This window comes from Sycon ciliatum, chromosome 8 (genome assembly GCF_964019385.1).
Source record: "Sycon ciliatum chromosome 8, ocSycCili1.1, whole genome shotgun sequence".
NCBI classification, from domain to species: domain Eukaryota; kingdom Metazoa; phylum Porifera; class Calcarea; order Leucosolenida; family Sycettidae; genus Sycon; species Sycon ciliatum.
Window position 1 is genome coordinate 23,740,310 of NC_088650.1, and position 22,500 is coordinate 23,762,809.

The following is a 22,500-nucleotide window of genomic DNA, read 5'->3' on the forward strand; positions in this document are numbered from 1 at the left end:
GGCGGTGAAGTTCAAGTGACGGTCATTCAACATTTTCTCTCTCTCTCTCTCACTCTCACAGTCTCTGTGACACGCTCACACACGACTGACAAACACACATACCAGTCACACACTGAGACTCATGTCGACGTGACATGAATGTCGGACTTCAAGTTAGTTCAATGCGTCTTCTCACTTGTCCTACCAGGTTTGTGTAAGCCTATTATGGGAATCGGAAGTTACTGCATGCACAAAGGGAGCCCGGGACTGCACCCAGCAGACTTCTACCACACTGCCCTTCGTCTACTCCCTGGCCTGAAGTGATACCTCTCTGATCTTGTCTGGGTCGTGTACTAGACACTGCCCAGCTTGGTATACCCTGTGTCGTCGTAGATCTACGTGTCGAGTGACAAGGCGTCATCGCATGACCGCCAAAGGCACATAGCATGACCAGACGTCCATTGGACATAATGTACATTCCCACAAAGCAGGGCCTGCGGAGCCAATACAGTCAGTGATACTACTGTACACGCATCTTGCACCGAAGAGACTTGAGCCAGTGGACGGCGCTTTACCAGAAACATGAAGTAACCTGCTCAGGAAGGTTCGCTTGCGCCATGCCAGGCTGAGGCCACCACCATGCCTGATGTACCAGGGTGGTGGATCTACATGTACATTGTACGGTCATTGTACTTACATTGTACATAGTCATTGTACAAATGTAGAAGTACTAGTACATGTACATTGTACGTAACATGTACACTCATAGTCATGTACATGTACCTCTCAGTCTCTCTTGTCCGGGACCGGGCACCGCCTAACTCGGAAATGACCTCTGAATCAGGTACATTTTGAAGGGGAAGTGCCAGGGATCTGGTGTATGCCATCACCATTTCTACAAAAAAATGGCAAAAGAGTAGTAATATTTCCGTTTTCTTGTGGCATGTATTTAGGAATCAATCGCCACAATGGGGTATACATTGTACATGTACATGTACATGTTACTAGAATGGGATCAGTATACTACTAGTAGTGAATATTATTCAAGTAGAAGAACAGTAATTGTAACAAACACTAAAAACCAAGTTTTCGTTCAACACTCGTCAGGAATCATCGATGAACAATTGAACACTGCAACAAAAATGGACTTTTATAAAACAACCAAAGAGAAGTGCCACCTAGTGACTGTGCTGAAGGTTACAAAATAATGTGATAATTTTGTGAGAACGAAAGTGAGAAATACAGATCATGTGCGTGCTAACAAAGTGCTAACCCACTACAATGTACTCGGATGGAGAGCCAAGGAATAATTTATACAAAAGAGAAAGGACCAAGGAACTAAAAGTTACGCTACTAGTATACTGTCCACTAACACCACCAGTTACTAAATTGTCAACAATCAGCTCATGCAATGTGATAATCATAACAGCAATACAGCAATGCAGAATCCAGAACACGGTTATTGTCTGCAGTTGAAATTCTTAGAAGCCATATTTCAACGTTTGTATAAGCCCAATTTATACATGTACATGCACACGCACTTGCATGGTATTTTATAACCCAATACTAGTACAATAGTAGTATTAGATCAACCTTGTTATACATGTATATGTAGTTCACACAATCATGTTGTTAGTTTGACAGCATGAAACAAGATGGAGGACACTGTGTTCGGAAACAGTGACCCTACTACAACCATTCACGGTTGGTAGAGCCCCGGTCCGTTGGGACCATCTGAACCATATGGGTGTTGAACCCGGTTCTGACCCTCATTATGCTAGGGGAGTTTTAGACCTCTCCTAACGTCAGTCGTGTATTCTTTGATCGCTGCTGGATGTCGTCCTGATAGTCATGTAGTCTACATGTAGCTACTTTTATAACTGTTGACAGCTGACGAGCTGAGAGAGGGACGCCATGGGCAGAAGGTGAAAGAAAAAAAGATGTAAGAAAAACAATTCCGGTTAAAGTAGCTACATGACTACAGGACGACATACACATGATACAGGAGCGATCAAAGAATACACGACTGACGTTAGGAGAAGTCTAAAACTCCCCTAGCATAATGAGGGTCAGAACCGGGTTCAACACCCATATGGTTCAGATGGTCCCAACGGACCGGGGCTCTACCAACCGTGGATGGTTGTAGTAATTAGTAAGGTCACTGTTTCCGAACACAGCATGAAGCAAGGTGGAGGACACTGTGTTCGGTTTGTACAGTCATGTATAGTTATACATACCAGTAATTCAAGTCGGCAGGAATAGCGCAAGCTCCCACGTAGGGAGCAACACACAATTATTCACATTGTTGTCCCCGGAGCGGGCTTGCGAATTAGATGGTTTGGAGGCAACAACGTTGTGAATGGCCTACGGTCCTCAGCGTCTGTTCAGCACCTCCATGAGCGACACTGACTCACACTGCTATCTGCTGTTCACGGGGTGTTTGTCGCGCTGGAAACGGAGCGTCTCTGTAAGTTTGTATTCCTGGTGATGCTTGTGCCTGGGTACATAAGTGGTGCTTTTCAGGCACAATCTTCTTCAGACTACTCAAGCTCAACTGACGAGGGATGAATTCCCCGAAACACTGTGTATTGAGCAGGGAGTGGTGCTTTCTTGCAGGGTTGCCCAGTGGAAGGTTCGATGGACTTCTTGTGTGCTCCTGATGGCAGTCGTGAGTCAGTCAAGTGCAAGTCGGCAGGAATAGCGCAAGCTCCCACGTAGGGAGCAGCACACAATTCCTTAAGTATCGCCGAAGTCGCACCAACCTCTTCTTCACAGTCATTGTTGTCCCGGGGTGGGCTTGCGAATTAGATGGTTTCGGAACTTTCCCCACCAAGGTTCAACTCAACGGTTCAAAGTCTAAGGTTCAACTCGAGTGACAGGAACGCTGTAAAAGTTGCAAACGTTGTAACTTACTTGTAGCCTGCGCTGCAGGCACGGTGACCAGGTGACTGGTGTACGCATGAGCGCGTGACCGCTTACTCACCCGTGTTCGATTGGGAATAAGGGCCGAACGCTGCATCGCAGCCTTTTCGGACCAAAGCCAGTCGACTCAGCGTCCAAAAGACTACAACATATGGACCAATCGCGGTCATCCGTGCTTTTATAAGAACGAAACGGCGCTTTTAGTGACTTTTTGCATACAAATCCCCTTCTACTAGGGCGCAGTCACCCAGTTTCGGTGGAAGTGCGCAAGTTCGATTGGGAATATAGGAGTTGTTGTTACTTTATTTTACTTCGAGTAACTAAGGCCAGTAAGGGAGCGTCTCAGCTTCCTCGGACCAAGAGTAGACCATTCTACTCAGCACTCCGAAGACTACAACTGGTGAAAAATTGATTGCAGCCTACTTCCCCTTTAATCTTCAGCCAACATCGTAAGGTTATGCCGACCGTCTGGTCTCAGAAGTTCTTTTATGCCGGGCCATATTTGTTAGACAAAAAGATCCGACCAGAAATTATGGAAGCATAATCCATTGTAATCATGGTAATCCGCCAAGAGCTAATGCTAGCTGTGATTTGTGTCAGTAGGTCTAAGTTAGTACGTAGATATCTCTCTTCTGCCTTTTTTGGATATCTACATCCTCCCCCAATGGTACTGAGAAACCTCCCTAAGGCGATTGAGCGGAGAGTGTCAGATATATCGGCCGATCAGCAGACGTTCGACGAGGCGGCGCCGTTATACCAGAACGCACTGAAATCTAGTGGATTCGCTTCAACGATTGAATACCAGGAGAAGGCGACACGTGCTACAGGAAGGAACAGAAAGAACCGTCGGAGGAAAGTGATATGGTTCAACCCGCCTTTCAGCAAGAATGTGAGCACGAATGTGGCGGCCACATTCTTGCGATTGGTGCAGAAGCACTTCCCTGCGAATTCAAAGCTGCAAAAAATATTCAACAAAAATAACGTCAAGGTCAGCTACAGTTGTATGCCCAACGTAGCCGCAGTGATAAACGGGCACAACAAGATGCTACTTGAGCCGAAACGCATCGAAAAGCCATGCAACTGCCGAGCTCAACCGGAGTGCCCGCTGAACGGCCGATGCCAAGCGCAAGAGGTCGTTTATGAAGCGCACGTGGGGAAAGAAAACGAACAGAAGGTGTACATTGGATCAACTGAGCCACCATTTAAGAAACGACACTATAACCACAAATCGGACATGAACATCAAGTCAAGGAGGAACAACACGGAGCTGTCCAAGCATGTATGGCGGCTAAAAGAGACGAACGCACCGGTCACCATCAAGTGGAGGATTGCTGAGCAAGCTAAAGGGTACAGCAACGTAAGCAAACGCTGCAACCTATGCGTGACGGAGAAATTCCGCATCATCACCGCCGACAGGAGCACCCGCCTGAATAAGAGGAGCGAGTTAATCTCCAAATGTCGTCACGCCAACAAGTTTCAACTCAGCAGGGTAACGTGATGAACGACAAAATACATGAGCCACGCCAGGCCGGGGTGGCTGTTTTGCCCGTCGGGGCCGGGGAGGTGGCGGTCGGGGCTGGGTTCTGCGGGGCGCGGGAATGGTGAGCACTCCCCAGGGCTCATGGCTCACGCGCTTTGGCGGATCTTGGCTTCTGTCGCCGGTTTTCCGATGCCTTGGCGGGTGTGGTAGTCACCCCCTTGCCTGGCGTGAATGATTCCCACAACACAATTCCCATCAACATTTTTACCACCCTAGGTCACAATTTGATGTGTAACAATGCAGCACAAATCTGTACTGATGTGTTGCCAGAAAATCGCGCTGTTTCTCTACCCTGGCTATGCTCTATACTCTCAACATCTTTTTCCTCTTATAATCATGCTGATTTTGTCATCCCTTTTCCTCGCGCTACTGAAATGTACCTCCATCACCTTTGCCGCCTTCTCCCCTTCTCCGTATATATTCTAGTGATTGTTAGTCTTGGTCATATGCTGTCTGATGAAGTGTTCTGACACGAAACTCGGAGTAACAGCGGAATGAGACTTGTTTGATTCATTGCTGTGTAATATTTGTACATCCTCAGTACATGTACCTGTAGATCCACAATAGAGTAGATCGACCAGGGAAGGGGGGCAGGGAAAGGGAGTCGTGATACTGATAGCTTTCATTATTCACGACTTCCTACCGTCATGACACAAGTCTGTTGAGTGGTACATGGTGCAAGTGACTGACTAGATAGAGTCTAGACTCTAGACTGGGGATGTTGCCTTGTTGGCTACTGTCAGTAGTCTCAGTACTGTCACTACTGAGTCTGTAGGTGTAGCGCTAGCGGAGTATGGTGGGGCGAAATGCATTTTCAAAAAACAAGCATGATTGACGTGCTGTTACACTGTGCCAGCCTGCCACAACTGCCAGGCCAGGCCCACACCAGGACGCTTGATCGGTACAATGACGACTACAACAGTACAAGTACAATGAAGTATATGGTGCACAGTGCACTACAATTATGTAGTGGGTGCCGAAGGGCACTGTCACTGGAAAGCAGTTATCGCTGTGTTGCCACCCAGAGAGAAAAATGCTGTTGTATGGCCATTATCGTTCTTTTTAGATTACATTCTTTGCATTTCAACACATGGGGCCAGAGCCAGCAGAGGCAGCACGGAGTGGACTTGTGTAACATCGAGTTGAGATCCCAATGATTTCCGTACCGAGTGTTCCACTTCTTCTGTGTAGCGCAACCGTTTTTTTCTTTTAGAGCCACAGTTCCTAGTTTGATACATGTAAAGTTGGAGCTGGCGTCGGCCGAAGGGTTCACGTATTTCGTTGGTGACGTTTGTTGGAACACGATGGACACCTGAAATCGGTAAGAAGGCACTGAGAACGAGCCGTTTCGCGCCCTTGAAAGAAGTTTACCTTGCAACACATGCACAGAGACCGGAAGGCGTACTATTTTCATCTCGCAAACTTGGTGCCCTCGACACGATTCTTTGTGCTTTAGTGAATCTTTCCTGGCGGTACGTCCGGCTGCCGTTCTTTGTTTGCGCTGCAATTACTGAGAACGCACCGCGATCAACGCCAGAGAGTACAGGCAGCGCTACGCGATTGCCATCAAGTCACTGATCTTCGGTGTGAGTGAGCGTGTCCCGGTGCAGTGTCTGTGCTTGATCGGGCATGCCTGTAGTTTTTCTAATCCTCTTCTGTAGAGGTTTTCCAACAATTCACCCAGAGCCATGGCCAGAGCATGGTGTCTGTGTGTGAGAGGCTTGTTCATGTATTTGCAGAAACCGGCGACCACTTTCGATGGCCGACGGTGCTCGTTCTGAGGTCTAGATGGCTAAGGACAGGGGAAGATCTAGAAAAACGACAGTTGGCAAATAACTTTGCTTACACCTGTATTGAAGCGAGATGTATGTGACAGTTTTCTTCGGCTGTCGCTGATGATATGAGAGGTTCTTGCAGGTGCATCGTAGACCTAGTAGTACCTACGTACTGGTGTGTTAGCAAGCGGTAAAGGATTTCCGTTTCTGTTACTGCTGCTATGTGTACCATGCTTCCTGAACAGCGTCCGCAAAGGTTTGTTGCCGGAGCTGTTGCAGTGCCAGTAATTGTGTCGGAGTCGTCGCTGCCAGCGTTCCATGCGCTGCGGAAAGGAGGCAAGGTTGATGCCGAAATGATGGCAACAGCACGGTAAGACTTCGTGCTGCAATGAAATCATTTCATACCATGGACATGTACATTTCGCAATAATGTGCCTTGCAAAGTAACTCCACTGTTTGTCAGCAGTGTACGTGTACTACTAGTAGTTCCAAATTTAGTGTCAGAAAAAAAGAAGACCATGACATTGTACTGATCACTTGCATTCTCAATTATTTATTTTGTGATAGGAAGTATGGGCAATCATCTATTTCCTGTTTCCCCCTGCTGATCGCAAATGACCGAAATCTAGTCACTGTCCATTCCGTAGGCACGGCTGTTAGCTGCACTTGGATCGCGGCAACTTAGTTTTCTGCACGTGAACCATGAAAAATCAATGCATGCTCATGCATCTTCATGCATAACCAGTCAGCTGGCCTGCTCGCCCACGCATTTGACAGGTAACAATTCCATCAAATTTGAGATATCGCTTCGTTCTAAGTCTCAAAACAGTTCTAAAGTCACCAAACCACGCTGGTAATCGATGGCTATTCAATGTTAACATCTTCAGGAAGACTTCAGCCGTTTCCCGAGAGTTTGGGCATCGTTGCCGTTATTTTTCACGGTGTTCTTCTTCCTCCTGTCTGGAGCTGCAATTGCATCCTGGAATTATTTGAAAGGTATTTCGTGCGGGCTGTGGGGGGTTCCAACAGGCATAAACTGACATCGCTATAGGATAACTTTCACCCTTCAAGGAGGTAGAGCAATGAGAATTTTTTTGTGGCGGTCGTCCAATTTTTGTGGCGGTCGTGGCTGTATTTGTGCACTTCCAAGGCTTTCATTCTGCCTGATACTACTCTCTACTGTATGGGAATCGTTGTTTAGGCACATGTAGCTGTCTTATTTGGTAGATCTGCTGTTTTCAATCACTTGGGACACTTTGTCTAGCCTATTTGTCTTTCGTTCGTGCCATCTATCAGTTTTGTGGGGTGCCTTGACCTGTATTTGTGAAGTTCTCGAGTAAAGACCCTAATTCTTGACTGGAGTCACGTCTTGAATTGAATTTGCTGGGTGAGCCCTCGTTCACGCAGTTGTACTTATCGTAATAGTCAATATCTGCTTGCTGGACGGACTAGCGGCTAGAATAGGGATGACCAAATGGTCCAAGTGTGTACTAGTACACGATTATTGTTTCCATCATCGTGAAATGAGCGTTGTGGAATTGCAGTCGTCTGCCTTTGGCACTGAGGACATGAGGAGAGTTGATTGTTACTTCTGCTCAGCAATGAAGCGATTATCAGCTCTCTTTGTTCTAATTATTGAGAGGACATACCGGCATCGCAATCAAGTAAAGATTAGGCAAACCTCGCCAACCTCCAAAGAGAGTCGAAGATATTTTCTCCAAATGCAAAGACGATCTTTGTGAGTTTGTGACTTGCATTTGCGTGCATACATGAGCAAGTCACGGACCACGGCACGTGCGCGGTTACCATGCCATCTCGAACCGACGCCATCTTTCTAAGTTGCCGCTTCTTGACAGCCGTGTAGGGAGCACAGAAGAGGTGGACATCTTCATTCATATTGGCCAACAGTGGGGTGGCGGGTAGGATGGGTATTGCTGATTGCTAAGCACTGTTCAAGCCACTTACGATTTGTGTAGGCTGAAGGCTTGCTTGGTCGATGTGCTTTTATCAATAATAATTTGTCAATATCATCTTGGATTTGTTTTTTGTATTTATTCAATATTTCCTGGCTCGTCAAACGACTGCCAATGACAAGATGAATGTGAAATGAAGGGTAGATTGGTATGTACTTAAATGGTACCCCGAGATGGAAAACACTCTCAAAAACTGTACTCTTCACTAAAATGAGCAAAATGGGCAAGACGTTCTCTCCCAGGAAAGGGTTGGAATATTCCGGGAATCAATTCTAGCTAGGATAAAGCCTGGCCTGGAACGTGCAATGGAAATGAGATAGTGTAATTCCCTAATCCCTCGAATAATGTATTTGTACCAATGTTTATCAATGGCCATATTTTGGGACCCACACCTTTCCTTCAGCTACAATACGATCATCATTTTCGGTTGTGTATTCCTAGATACTATTCTATTACTACATTCAACCATGCAGCCTGATCAAGTTTCATGGATGGGGATGGGTTTGTGACAGTAATATTCTCAGTCACAGTTTGTAAAGTAGATGGCGCACTTCCTGGGGAAGTTGCTGAACCATCCTGGAATACACATGTTTTGGTGCCATCAGCTGACTCTCTTCGACATGAAGTCATTGTCACTAAGCAAGACTAAGTGTGCATGCTGCATGCATGAGATACTAGTAGCCCAAACCAGTCAAGTGCATCATGCCATACTGTTACGGTACACACTGTACATACTCAGTGCTCGGTACTGCTGCTGCTGCTGCTCTGGCAGGGAAGCTACTACTGCTAGTACTACTGCTATGACTAGGACTAGAATGCATCAAAACATGGATAAACCCTTGGGCCAATGACTGACTGTGGTGTACTGCGTGTACTGCTGTACACAAGACAGACTCTGTATGCAAAGCTGATATGAACATATGTCTAGTGAATAGAGTGTACACTGTGCTAACAATAACATGTTTGTGTGTGACATGGGCATCGAAGATTTTAATGAGTCTTATAACTATGGTAAAAAAGGAGAAGGACACAATGTTATGAGTTATGACTAACTGTCCACCAAAGCAACGCCTTCTCCTTTTTTCTCATTATCAAATTGGCTCACGATCCGAAGTCTTATATCTAACAATGTTCGTAGGAAAACGAACCACCTGTACCTGTGCAAGTTTACGAAACACCACAGCCCCGGATATAACAAGGTGTGATGTGCTCATGACATCTTACCAGTTCAAGGTCTGCTGTTGTTGTTTGCTTTCCCTTTGCTGTTTCAGATACGATCCAGGCAGCAGCCATTGGGGCCGTCCGCCGGTCGACAGCATGATCATTGCTGGTGATGATGAGGATGATGACGAGGATGATGAAGATAGCGACACTGGTGATTACAAGATGACTGGATCACATCTTGTTGATAGATACATGTACGTACATACTAGTAACATGTACCTTGATGTACTTTCTACAGTGATACCTCAGTATAAAATGCCTCCAAGGCCAGGGACTTAAATCATACTGAGAGAGAGCACAAACCTCAGGCTGTTCGCAAGCAACATTTTCGAAAATATTGCCTCAATTTTTTTCATGGTTTCTCATCAGGTGGAATACAGGAAAGAGAAAAATGATCAAGGAATGTGTATTTAGTACTGCAGAGAGGTGATCGAATAGCCCAAAGAAGAGTATAACACCAATGTGCGTGACCTCATACACATAGAAGGAATGACAAAAAGGTGCAAGGGTGATGAAACCTAACAAGCATCTAACGCATTGCGACAACATAAGGCGAATAGTGGACAAACACTTCACATAGCTAAATAGCTAAATAGCTGCTAGGTAGATTGTGAACAACTTGTTAGTTATGTCCATTGTCTGTCGTTTGTGGGCACACCATGTTACATAATTGTTAGGTTTATTCTCACTTTGTCATTCCTTCTGTATTGTACGGGATTACACCTTTTAGTGTTGTTTCTGGCCACTCCTCTTTGTGCTATTCCTCTCTGCTGTACTGAATTCATTGTTCTAGATTATTTTTCTCTTTCATGTATTCCACGTGCATTGGTGTTGTTAAGCAGCTCAGTTTTCCCCATACACATGAACATCAAGAGTTCAAGACTAAAACTATAATTATTACTGTTACTCAGTGCTGCAAGGTGATCTTCCATTAGTACCAGGCAACTATTTGTATGTTTACTCCCAGCCCAATTGAGCTGCAGCTGCTGGGTAGGAAGCAGAACATTCTAGGTTGTGACGGAAGGTGTTGTGCTGTGCTTGTGTGCCTGCTCCGTGTACAGTAAGACGATGCAAGCTCGGCAAAGTGGAGATGGTGCTCCTGTCAGGTAGGATCCGAGTCCAAGTAGCATTGTGTTTACAACTACTGAGGGTAGAACCATGACTTTCTCGCAAGCAATCCTCAACTATGTGTGGAACACAGTGTTGTGTCCCGATATACCCATAGCAGTATGCTTGAATTCGAAACCAAGTAACCGGGCATTCCCAGCCAACCAATAGTGTGTTGTCTTGGGTCAGTTATAGACACATGTCAAGTGTTAACTTCTTTGTATATCTAGAGCTTCTCAGTACTGCTGTAATGGGATATTCGCTGTACTGCTGTGATGGGATATTCTCTGTACTGCTGTGATGGATAATTCTCTGTACTACTGTGATGGGATATTCTCTGTACTGCTGTGATGGGTTATTCTCTGTACTGCTGTGATGGGATATTCTCTGTACTGCTGTGATGGGATATTCTCTGTACTGCTGTGATGGGTTATTCTCTGTACTGCTGTTATGGGATCTTCCTTTCTACACAGTGGATATCAGGCTCTTTGTGGGCTTCTTTGGCATTCTCTTCTAACACTAGCTAAGGTCTTGCTCTTGCTATATACTACGTATTCAGTGGGGAAGGTTTAATGACTTTCAAGTGAAAATCCTGCCAAGAAGACGAATGGCTAATGGCTGTAATTCGTTCTCAACTGTTCTCTTTGTGCTCCCTGAAGACATGAAACACCGGCGGATTTCGATGCTACTCTGCTCAGCGAAACGTTTGAAGATGCCACCTCCACTCTTGGCAGCCACTACTCAATGCGGCGTGAGAGTAGAGACATGGAGAGAGAATTCAGGCTCTCTGGTGGTACTCCCAAAGGTATGCACATGCTATGGAACACTGGAACAAGACTGAACTCTGTTATGCAATATTCCCCGCGTTTATGTGTTTTATGGACTGGGGGCCGATAATGGGACATATACGTCATTTTTCCCGCCATCAGGTTTTGCGTTGCAGGTCCACTACAACTGTACCCATGCTGGTGCCCGCCCTGCAGGGAAGGCCATGTGTAACGTCATACTAACTAATGTACAAGAGCAGGTTGTACCTGCCGGGTATTGGACAACTTGCTCTGGAAAAAGGTGACGGCCATCTTGGGTGGACACTTGCAATTGTCCTCTCTACCTCTTGTCACTTCTCGTTACATTGTATTTGTATTAGCATGGTCCTGTCCCTAGTATTCAAAGTAAGATAATAGTTATAGAATGGCATTTGCACTTTCAAATGAATCAGGGAGTGAATAGATAATCCTTCTCCCAGGCCAGCAACTTAAGTATAGTGTCGTAATATCATGGTGCTAATCGGCAAGGCAAGGTGGAAGGTGTACTCAGTGCACATGCATTTGCTATCACAACAGCACAGGGTGATGGTTTCTGTTCTTTGCAATCGTATCTGAAGTATTTGTCTTGCTGTTCCTATGCGTGCATTCAGACCTGAGACTCAGTGTGTTGACTGGAGGAAGCCAAACCAGGGGTCGGTACGGCAGCAATGACAGCATGTGACGTGGCGGCGATGGGGAGAGCACACTGCCACGCCGTGCATCGTCCATTGACCCTATTCCCGAGTTGGAAGCCGACCCTCGCGGCTATGGTGCGGCTGCAGCAGCCAATCCCAGTGTGGGAAAGGACAGCACGATATCACCACTGAGGTCACCGCCGTCCTGGTACAGTGACGAAGCTGCGCTACCTGCCAGTCTCGCCAATCAACACCTCGGCCAGTACAATAGCCTGGCCCGGGGAAATCGGACAGACGATGGCAGCTATCAGAATATTTCAAGCATTCCGTCCCGGTACAATGAACAGCCAGATGGTGCCTCAGCGCAACATCAATCGCGGGCCCGACACCCAGTTAAACGGCAGGAATCTCAGGAACAGGAGGTAGCACTGGCGATCAGGGGAATGAACAGCCACTCACGACAGGCCATTGCTGCCCAGGCCATGGACCATTCGGAAACCCCATCAGGTGAGCTGACATGTATATCCAACCCCCCCCCCCCCTCCCCACCATTCCTGTAGGGAATCAACACGTAAACTTGCATTGTAGCGTGTTTGAAATGTTAATCAGAAAGCTGGAGGTCCAAAACAGGTAGCCTGAACACAGGGTGGACTAGTGAGGCAAGGAGGGGAAAACAATGTGGGAAGCTCTGCCTTTTACGGGCATTGTACGCCCTACTTGATTATGTTTTACTTTTGTGGGTAGTTTTCCATGCTGTAAAGCTTTCTGTTGCTTGAACAATGTGGGCCTAATCACCTCTTCATGCAAAGGTCTGTGCATTGCTTGTCAATGCAGAACTACTGATGTGGACATTAAAATCCGATGGGATGACTGCGGCCGGCGCCCTTTTCTGCATTTACCTCATACATGCACTGTAGTTCATGTGTACACTGTGAAAAATGACCAGCAGTGCTCACCGTTGCAAGGCCAGTGTCCCTGGCCGCACCAGGACAATCATGAACATTCATATGCATGATTTTATTCATTCTTGCTTTGTAGAGGACGGACATGACTATCAGACGGCAAGAAACGAGTCAGCGCAGAGTTCTCGGGCAGGTGCGCACTCCCAGTAATCTCAGCAGTCGCAGTCGCACTCATCTAGGCAGCAGCAGCAGCAGCCAGGCCGGTCGCCAGCGTATCAGCTATCACTGCACGACGTGGTGGGGTTCCTCAACAGCCGCGGTACGATGGTGGTTGCCAACGCCGCTGGGTATCTTTAGCATGCATCGTGTACCAACGACCATGTCAAAACTCAACTGAGGTGAGGAGCAAAGCAGACAATCACAGCATAGAATGAAGGCTGACTCCCTCCCATTGGGAGAGCCTATATGGTAGCAATGCAAGTTTTTTTAATTTTGATGTTTACTTGAAACATCAGAGAAGTACCGTATCATTATCAATTAGAGACTGTAAATCTACAAGTAAGCTGGAGGTTTGTTCCAACTTTCAGTTGGCCAAGTAACTATCTAGTCTTCTACTGCTGCTGCTGCTGCTGCTGCTCCCCGTGCTGTTGTTGTTGTTGTTGTTGTTGTTGTTGTTGTTGTTGTTGTTGTTCTTGCTGCTGCTGCTACAATTTCTGCTGCGGCTGCTGTTCCTGCTGCTGCTGCCGCTATGTCTGCTGCTTCCCCTGTTACTGCTTTCGCTAATGCTGATTTTACTGTTACTTCTGCTGTTGCTCCTGTTGTTGCTGCTGCCTCTCCTGTTGCTGTTGCTGCTGCTGCTTCAAATTGAGAATTATCCACCAACGACATGCCAGCAATTGACCATTTTGTGAATGTGTGTGTCTTCTTCCTTGCAGGGATCTTGGTGCCACACCAGCCTTGGTCGGTCTCATTTTGCAGAGAGATGAAATGGTGCAGCACGCTGCCGTGGGTGTGCTAAGAAACATGTCATACCGTCCTCACAGCGTCCCTAATAAGGTATGAGTCACCTAGCTGTGGGGCACATTCTTTTATAATGTGGTCAATGCTTGTTGAGCAAGTGCAGCGGTAACATGGAATTTAGAACCTTACTGTGGCGGCTAAATTTTGACTGCCATCAGGATAGAATGTCTAGTATATAGTTGGAGTTGTTTACGATTTCCCACAATAGGAATGCGTGTGGATTTGTAAAAGGAGGGGAGGGCATTTTTTACTTCAGGAAAATATTTAGAGTGTAAATCTGTCTTCTGTCTCCTCTTTGCCCACAGTATGCTGTTTGTGAAGCAGGAGGCGTAGAGGTCCTTGTGCGGCTGTTGCGCAATGCAAGGTCTGAAGATGTGAGTACGCCGGTAATACCTGTCACTGTATGTTTAGCAGCACAAGAGCTCTTCGGAAAATGGACACTTGCTATGCTGGCCCCTTGGTGGGGTACGTAAAAATCCACTCACACGACAATCACATTGTACATGGCATATGCGTACGTGGTATACCATCACACTCCGCCCTAGTACACTGTATCCAACTTTCATGCTGAAAAAGAAGATAATGAGCTACTAGGGGACCAGGTGAGTTCTTGGCATTGTTGAATGTGTAGACATAATTTGATCATGTTTTATTTTTTGATCATGACCAAGGAAATCCGAATAACACATACGCTCAACTACAAGATCACATGATCGCGTGTACACACCAGATCATGACAATACCAACACGTGCCTGTAGTATTCTTTATTTCTTCACCCCAAAACAACAAGAGTCCAGACTCAACTCAAGCACAACAACTAAAAGCCGCTACGTTCATTTCACACGCGCTCACTCGGGAAACGGCACATGCTGCATGCATAACATAACACGATGCACTACTATCATGAATGTCTGAGTGGCCAAGGAATACCACAATGTGTATGTAGACGTAAACACTACAGTGCCTGACATCTACAACATAGGAATGTATTAACCCTTTGAGCACGCGTGACGTTCTGACACGTCATGACCACTGCCACTGTGACACGCGTGACGTTCTAGAACGTCACGAGTCTGTACGGTACTACATCGATTATGCTGTTCTTCCGTGGCGTCGATCTAAGCTGTACCGCTGCACAGTGGACTCCTAGTATGTACGAGTACAGTATAAAAAAAACTGCGAGTCGCTCCGTAAGTTTGAACTGGAGTTACATGCGCGTGCATACATTTCAAAAAATTGAAATTTGGCCGATCTGTAGAGTCTACTAGAGATGGCTCGTCGTAGGTTTGCCGCGGAAGAGGCCCTCCAGGAGGTTTTCATGGACCCTGACAGCGATGTCGAGCCGTGGTCAGGGGATGATAGCTTCGATTCTGGCGACGGGAGTGACGAGGAGTCGCTCCCGGATCTCGTATCGATACCTGGTTCGCCTGACGATATTGGTGTGACGCACGGCGACGAGCGCGATCAACACGACGTAGGTGACGGCGCTGCCAGTGCCGCGAGCGGGGAGATTGAGAGCGACGAGGACCTTTCATGCAAGAGCCATGTCCTTGCCACCGAGAATCTGAGCGCCCATGACGATGGTTCTGAAGGTAAGAAAAAATTTGACGACTTGGAGAATAAATATTTGCAATGTGAAAATTTGAAAATTTGAAATTATCACGACTTGATGTGCAATGCGTGTACTGGCTACAGACTATACTATGGTATATTTAGGTATCTCTTTACATATGTGCCACACATGTAGGTATTTGGAAAAAAGAAGATAACACACCTCTGCTACCTCAGTTCACTGGTACACCTGGCATGCAAGTGGAAATGCCTGACGATGCGACTCCATACGAGTATGTGCGCTTGTACTTCACCGATGCTATGTGGAGTCTACTTGTTGACGAGACCAATCGCTTTGCCCGACGGTACATAGACGCTAATCTGGAAACCCTGGCACCGCGCGCCCTTGCTCGGAGCTGGAAGCCGGTGACCATGTCCGAAATGAAGATCTTCCTGGCGCTCTATCTGACGACAGGCATTCTCTGGAAGCCAGCACTGGACCAGTACTGGAGTAAGGATGCACTGATTTCCACGCCATCGTTCTCGGCTGCCATGAAGCGGGACAGATTCATGAGTATCCTCATGTTTCTGCATTTCTCGGACAACGCTGCACCGGACGAAGCTGACAAGCTACGGAAAATTCGCCGCCTGTTAGATCTGTTTATCGATCGTTTTCAGGCAGTGTACACGCCACGCAAAACCATCTGCATCGACGAGGAATTGGTGGCGTGGAAGGGCCGACTGAGCTTTCGCCAATTTATTCCATCTAAGCGTGCTCGATTTGGTATCAAGATTTTTGCCCTGTGCGAGGATTCTGGATATATGTATAACTTCATTGTGTACGTCGGCAAAGATAATGTCAATCTCAGCCCGGACATGGTGAAGCAGCTGGGAGCATCGGGCGCTGTCGTCGCGAAGCTGATGATTCCACTTGAGAATCAGGGACACCACCTGTATGTGGACAATTGGTATTCCAGCCTGCCGCTCGCCAAGTACCTCAGTCAGCACCAGACCGGTGTATGCGGCACCATCCGCAAAAACCGGGTTGGTTTGCCGAAGCGACTGACTGGCTATAAGCAGCTGAAGAAATCAGAATACACTTACCGTAGCTCGCAAGGAGCGCTTGTCGTAAAGCTTCAGGACACAAAGGAAGTCATGTTCCTCTCCACTTTGCACCGTGCCAATGCTGTGCCAACTGGCAAGCGTGATCGAGAAGGAAAGGCTGTCAAGAAGCTACAGGTACATGGGTGGTGTGGACCGGAACGACGCCATGCTCTCAAACTACACTGCTGCACGCAAATCCACCAAGTGGTACAAAAAGCTCGGCACACATATCCTGGAGGAAGGGCTACTGAACGCGTTCATCTTGTACCAGAAAGCTGGCGGCAAGCGAAAACACTATGATTTTATTCGAATTGCGATGAGTGAGCTGTTGGCCGAAGGTGTCAAGGGACGACATCTAGATGCAGCAGCACCAACAGCGGCAGCGCCAACAGCGGCAGCAGCAGCACCTGCAGCAGCAGCGCCAACAGCGGCAGCAGCAGCAGCAGCACCTGCAGCAGCAGAAGCACCAGCAGCAGTACCAGTAGCAACAGCATCCGGACCAGCTCCAGCTGAGCCAACGGAACCTCATCCGGCAGCAGCGACAGCAGCAGCAGTAGTTGAACCGCTACCAGCAGCGGCAGAGATTGCGGAGCCAGCCCAAGTATGCCCAGCTGCCCCAGGACGCCATCCTGATGTTGTTGCAGCAGCACCGACTCGCACACAGACTCACCACCAAAGCCCAAGCAGGTTGACTGGACGTCACCATCCAGCATTTGTCCCACCAACACCCAAGAAGGAAAAGCCGCTGAAGCGGTGCGTCGTTTGCTGGGCGAGAGGCAGGCGCAGGGAGAGCCGCGAGTGCTGCATGTCATGTCCGGGGCAGCCAGGCCTGTGTTCAGTGCCTTGCTTTGGAATCTACCACACCGAGTATGACTATGGCCAAATTTGATGGTGCTGGAGGAAAGGAGCACAGCAGTTCACTGTTATCATGTACATACTGTATATATTGTAAATATAACGCCAAATTAGCGTAAAACTACCTTTCTGAAAACGGTCATAACTTTTGTAATTTTTGTTGTATTTCCAAAACAAAAACAGTTCTGTGCTCAGGATACATGAAAGAATCGTTTGAAATCAAGTTTGCTCACATAGAGTGAATTTAAAATTTTGTCATTTTTGTACTGCGTGGCAGAGGTTTTCAATGGGCCCGGACTCAAAAGGTTAAATGGAATGCAAGTGTTCATGCTCATGTTATGTGGTAGTCTTCTTTGGTTGAAGTACGCTCGTGGCTGTTACACGTATTATTACGACCAGCTTGGCTCTCGCGCTACTTCACATGGTACACATGGAGGTCAGAATAAACCAGGGCGTGTGGTCCGAGTCAGAGTAATGTTCAAAGCAGACGTCAGTATTCTAGGCTGACTTTTATGCAAGAAGAGACAGAATTATAAACTGGTTGTTTTCTAAACACAATTGTATAGCCCGTGGTAACGCGGACATGCGAACTTGACTTGTTTAAGGATCGAATTTCATTGGCGTGTTTATTTGCGTTTTGTGTTTGAACTGTGTATCTCCTTCAGCAATTGACATGTATGGTAAATGGCATGGGTATACAGGGCTCCTCTTCACGGAGCAACCACTTGTCTGTGTCATCTGCAAACGGTCCGATGGCCGGTAATACCCAGTCATTGCCGAACAGTCATACTAGTGATACACCTGGCCCGACTCCAACCATCCCAGTCCATCCGGTCGCTACAGATTTCCTGCCCGCATCCACGTCCACTCCGCACCCCAATGTCCGGCAAGAGAACGGCCCAATGCCAGGAGTTACGACGGGCCCACTGCCAGGAATTACGATAGGCTCACTGCCAGGAGTTACGATAGGCCTGCTGCGATATCCGCTGGGCTTGTCCGCGCCAATGTCGTGTCGCCCACTCATTTCGGCTTCAAAGGATCCACTACTCCGTCGCTTCAGGTAAACACCAGTGGATCAGTTTCATCTCTAGGTACGGATGTGTCGGCTAGTACGGCTTTGACTACAACCTCGGGTGCGAGGCAACCAGTGGCGGCTGCGGTGTCTTCTACAGCGCTATCTCAGCCACAGTCGCAGCAGGTTCTTGCTGATCTTTAGCGTGCTATGTGTTGTGCGTGTGTGCGAGCGCGGACACGCAAACACAATGCCATGTGATGTGCGGTGTGTGTTAGGCCTTGACAGATTATGCTAATATTTTCGTGAAATTATGCTTTTCGCATTGCTGAAAAAATTGCAGTATTATGCTATTTTTATGCTAAAAGTCTAATCATATTATGCCGCATTTTGCTCACATATGCTGCTAATGTATAATAGTTCCGTGCAAAATAACAGGGGAATTTTTTTGTAGAGGGCGTTGTACTGTAGTAGCAAAAGTTCAACGGGGTCAACGCACCATCCGACCTAGCTACGACCGTCACTGATTGTAGTGGACTGGACATGTTCTCGAGGGAGTCGTAAACCTACGACTTCCTGGTGCATCTACTTGTACTTGTATTTGTAGAACATGTACAACTGTATGGAATTTGATGCGAACAGGCGGACTATTCCAATTTTATGCGATTCGTATGCAATTTGCCTCGAATTATGCCATTATTCGATTTTGGTAGGAATCATGCGAAAAATTATGCTAGCATAATCTGTCAAGGCCTAGTGTGTGTGTGCGTGCGTGTGGGGTTTGTGTGTGCGCGCGCACGCGCACAATGCCATGTGTTGTCCGGTGTGTGCGCGCGCATGCGCACAATGCCATGATGAGGGTGAGGGCAGTTTTGACAGTGGATTGAACTGTAAGTCCGACTGTGAATCGGACAGTGAGTCTGAAAGCTAAGGCTGGTGGACCGTACTATTGAAGTTTTTGAATTAATTTTGAATTGATTTGAATTTGAATTGTAATTTTAAACTCTGCAGCAAATGACAAAATAATCTACTTCGCTATTATTTACAACATCTTCCATATCGCTCGTTTGCCAAGATCGGCTTATGATCGCTATCACTCTGCCGTTTTTGGGTATCCTTTGCTTCGCTCGTGCTAGCTCTCTTCCGCTGGTGTTGTCGAGATAGTGTCCCAATAAATGAAATCCTCTCATACGAAAGATCCGTGTTTGGGGTAATGTTCATCAAATTTTACAACAAATCAATCTGTGACATCTCTAATCACCATCAATAGGAAATGAACACTCGGCAAAGGGCAACCATGATCTGCAAATCATCCAAACACAAGAACAAAATCACATCGACGGCACCAATTTTCAATAAAATAATCGTATCACATGCTGACAATTTCAATCAATGAGTCGTAAAATAACGACTTACCTAACGAAATCTAAAATATTAATATTGGTTCTCCCCAACTAATGCCCTAGTTCTGGATATGCGCGACAAGCCGTTTCGACATCCCTAGGATCTAGGACATGGTCTTTCCACCCATGCAAAGCTCAGGTTGTCTGCTTGAGATTGAAACGGGACTTGCAAAACAGCGTCTTTTACTAGTAGTCCATCGGCCAAGTCTCAAAATCGAAAGTGGTGATGCACTGAGCTTCCAACTAAACGCGACCATACCCAGCACGTAGAGAATATATCAGAGAACACTATTCCGTTTGTTGGACGTGCCGAATTCAGTCCAGGGCGTCGATACGAAGCGTTCTTCGTCGCCGAGTTTTTTACTGTGCGCTCCATTTGAGAGTGCGCAGAGTTCTGATCGAGAGTTTTTTGAGCAGATTTTCAAATTTTTGAGGCTGTCAGCTGACAGCTGTCAACCCTAAATGGCACTTAGTATGTGACAGGCAATAGGTTTTGGTGCCTCCGTATGCCTTCTAATAAGTTCTATCTTCCTTCGTTTCACTTCACTGCTTCGCCCACCACCTCAGGAGATGACAGCGTACCTGCACTAGTCAGCTCTCGCTAACCCTGTCTCTCTTTCTCCGTCTTAGCGCTCGTCATTCGTGTCCTTCTGCTGGGGCGAGCTTGATACTGTTGTGTCGTAGTTTTTAGGCAATAGTGGCTGTTGTTCGCGTGACGATCAGGATTTATGGAGAAAGACGACGACTCGCCAAGTTCCCATGCAGCCACAGACGGCGTAGCAATTCTTACCGCCAACCCTTCGAGCAACGGAACCGGCCTGAGTTGGAAATCGTGTCTGTGTAATTGTGCCACGATACGGATGAAACACACAGGCTCACATGTGACGAGATGAAGATAATCTCAACAGGCTGACGGAAATCCAACAGGCTCACGGGAACGCTGCAGTTATGGTGGGAGACGCGGAGTTATTTAGTCACTGGTAAATGTTGCATCGAGTGCTGTGTGCATGTGCTCTAACACAATTGTAAAAATCATGAAAAAGCGAAAATAATGCAATGGTGGGGCTGAGTGGTGTTCTGTGGAGGAGACGTCGCTGTCTCAGTATTCAACGCCGGACCCTGTATTTCAAGTCTGTGGTCATGCTCGATCATAAGTTCCTGTATGGCTCCAGTGCCTTCTCAGCATTGTTGGCGGGTAAGCACCTGGATCATGTCCAAGTACTGCGGCTCTGCTGGCTTGAGGGATGTACGGGTGCTCGCCATGCACCCCTGCCAGCAATCTGCTAGTGAAGCTTGGTACCTACTGTGTCCGGGAGATTTTCATCCAGAAGCTGATCTTCCTAGGCTGGAGCTGCTGCTACTCCTGTGCTAGCCCTCAACCACTGGCGCTCCTACTCGGCTCCAGTGTGGGCCATTAACCACCCTGCCCGATTTCGCACTGTTGCTATTCCACACCGTCAGCATTTAACTCTGAGGTCAGACCTTGATCCCTCCCACCATATGCTATCTGTCTGTCTGCCTCTCTCTCACACACAGATGTGCGCACATACACACAAACACACATGCACACACACACACACACATGCACACACAGTGACACAAACATACACATAGCCAACTTCTCTGTGTTTGGTGATCATCATCTGTTTTCTAATGTGCAAGCTCACCTCTGATGCCGATTACTTCCTTGCTTAGACCCGGTCTGCTATTAGACCAGTCTGCTCTCCCTTCACTCGCTTGTAAATCCTACTTGGAGCAGTAAGGTTGTGTCACTGCTCCTACTGATGTCATTGTTGTGAAAGCAATATTATTGCCATTGATGGTAATTTTCCACCGTGCATGAATCATTAACAATCATCATCTATGTGTCACGGCCTAACCATCCTCGTAACTCCCCTCATCGTGACTAGTGCTGTACCGTCACAGTGAAACCTACTTTGCTTCAGTGTATATTCGCTCCAAAGCTCTTGTTTTGTTGCATAGTGATCTGACGCAGTGTGCTATAGCCTATCGGGTAATGTGGATAAGATTAGTACAGTCGGCATCGCCTATGGAGTGACCAGGTACATATATAAGGATACTAGTACATGTATACCGGCTTAACGATATCGGAACACAAATAGCACTATGTGTGCAATATTCCTTTCTAAGCTCACGCTGTGCGGTGCAGATAGGTCATGTGTCGTTGCCAACTTGCCGCATGTGCATGTGCAGCAGGAAGGCACCACATGTCGACTACTACTTATACTGTACAGCATTGTGTGCTTACATGCATCTATGGCCTTGTGAGTGCAATTGAGTCTCACATACATGTACATGAAATATTGCTTGTACTTGTAGTGCGGTATCAGGTGTTAACATACAATGGCTAAATATTTTTCTCGCAATAATGACCGTATTCACCACAAGTGTGCTTATGTCAAGAGCCAACTCAAGTCCTGTATTATTTATGACCATGACAACAAGACTTCCGGGCTGAAATTCTTCTATGACATGCATGAATTTGGCTTTATCAACATTTGTAGCCTTCGGCACAAAGTCGACGCCCTGGAGCAGCTGATCGCGGACCAGTGCTGGGACATAGTCGGTGTTGCTGAAACATGGCTTGATGGCACAGTGTCTGATGGAGAAATCCGGATCCCAAACTTCAGTATTGCCCGTCAGGACCGTGCCGGTGGAAGAGGAGGTGGA

General features: G+C 47.0%; 5 protein-coding genes across 6 annotated transcripts in view; 4 read left to right on the forward strand and 1 right to left on the reverse strand.

Moving 5' to 3' along the window:
• Positions 1-7, reverse strand: part of LOC135822409 (uncharacterized) — a 31,723-nt gene extending 31,716 nt beyond the window's left edge. Inside the window, exon 1 of the mRNA XM_065335169.1 lies at positions 1-7. This exon is cut by the window's left edge and continues 364 nt beyond it. The gene's annotated coding sequence lies outside the window, so the exon portion shown is untranslated.
• LOC135822414 (uncharacterized) overlaps positions 1-22,500 on the forward strand; it is a 140,092-nt gene that overhangs the window by 86,058 nt on the left and 31,534 nt on the right.
• The window catches only part of LOC135822417 (uncharacterized), a 173,901-nt gene that overhangs the window by 54,415 nt on the left and 96,986 nt on the right, over positions 1-22,500 (forward strand). The window lies entirely within an intron of this gene.
• On the forward strand, positions 5,424-19,588 carry LOC135822412 (uncharacterized). Of its 3 annotated transcripts, none has more exons than XM_065335174.1 (10): positions 5,424-5,762; positions 6,462-6,586; positions 9,461-9,607; positions 10,475-10,519; positions 11,180-11,325; positions 11,938-12,468; positions 13,000-13,261; positions 13,799-13,919; positions 14,189-14,257; positions 18,060-19,588. In XM_065335174.1, the coding sequence occupies exons 2-6, from the start codon at positions 6,570-6,572 to the stop codon at positions 12,006-12,008; spliced, it is 426 nt and encodes a 141-aa protein (XP_065191246.1). In that variant the 5' UTR covers positions 5,424-5,762; positions 6,462-6,569; the 3' UTR covers positions 12,009-12,468; positions 13,000-13,261; positions 13,799-13,919; positions 14,189-14,257; positions 18,060-19,588. The 3 variants fall into 3 exon arrangements, with proteins under 3 accessions (XP_065191246.1, XP_065191247.1, XP_065191245.1); XM_065335175.1 differs by lacking the exon at positions 5,424-5,762 and adding an exon at positions 5,775-6,027; XM_065335173.1 differs by lacking the exon at positions 5,424-5,762 and having other exon boundaries at positions 6,045-6,586.
• LOC135822410 (piggyBac transposable element-derived protein 4-like) lies at positions 14,879-16,990 on the forward strand. Its single transcript, XM_065335172.1, has 2 exons — positions 14,879-15,476; positions 15,632-16,990. Exons 1-2 carry the CDS (start codon positions 15,155-15,157, stop codon positions 16,837-16,839), a joined length of 1,530 nt encoding a protein of 509 aa, XP_065191244.1. The 5' UTR covers positions 14,879-15,154; the 3' UTR covers positions 16,840-16,990.

Excerpts from the sequence above, each read along its gene's own strand:
- LOC135822412 (XM_065335173.1), top strand. The coding sequence starts at position 6,438 with ATGTGTACCATGCTTCCTGAACAGCGTCCGCAAAGGTTTGTTGCCGGA. Across the intron at positions 9,608-10,474 it reads CATCTTGTTGATAGATACAT|TAAGACGATGCAAGCTCGGC; the intron begins GTACGTACATAC and ends CTCCGTGTACAG. Across the intron at positions 11,326-11,937 it reads CTCTGGTGGTACTCCCAAAG|ACCTGAGACTCAGTGTGTTG; the intron begins GTATGCACATGC and ends GCGTGCATTCAG.
- LOC135822410 (XM_065335172.1), top strand. The coding sequence starts at position 15,155 with ATGGCTCGTCGTAGGTTTGCCGCGGAAGAGGCCCTCCAGGAGGTTTTC. Across the intron at positions 15,477-15,631 it reads CCATGACGATGGTTCTGAAG|GTATTTGGAAAAAAGAAGAT; the intron begins GTAAGAAAAAAT and ends CCACACATGTAG.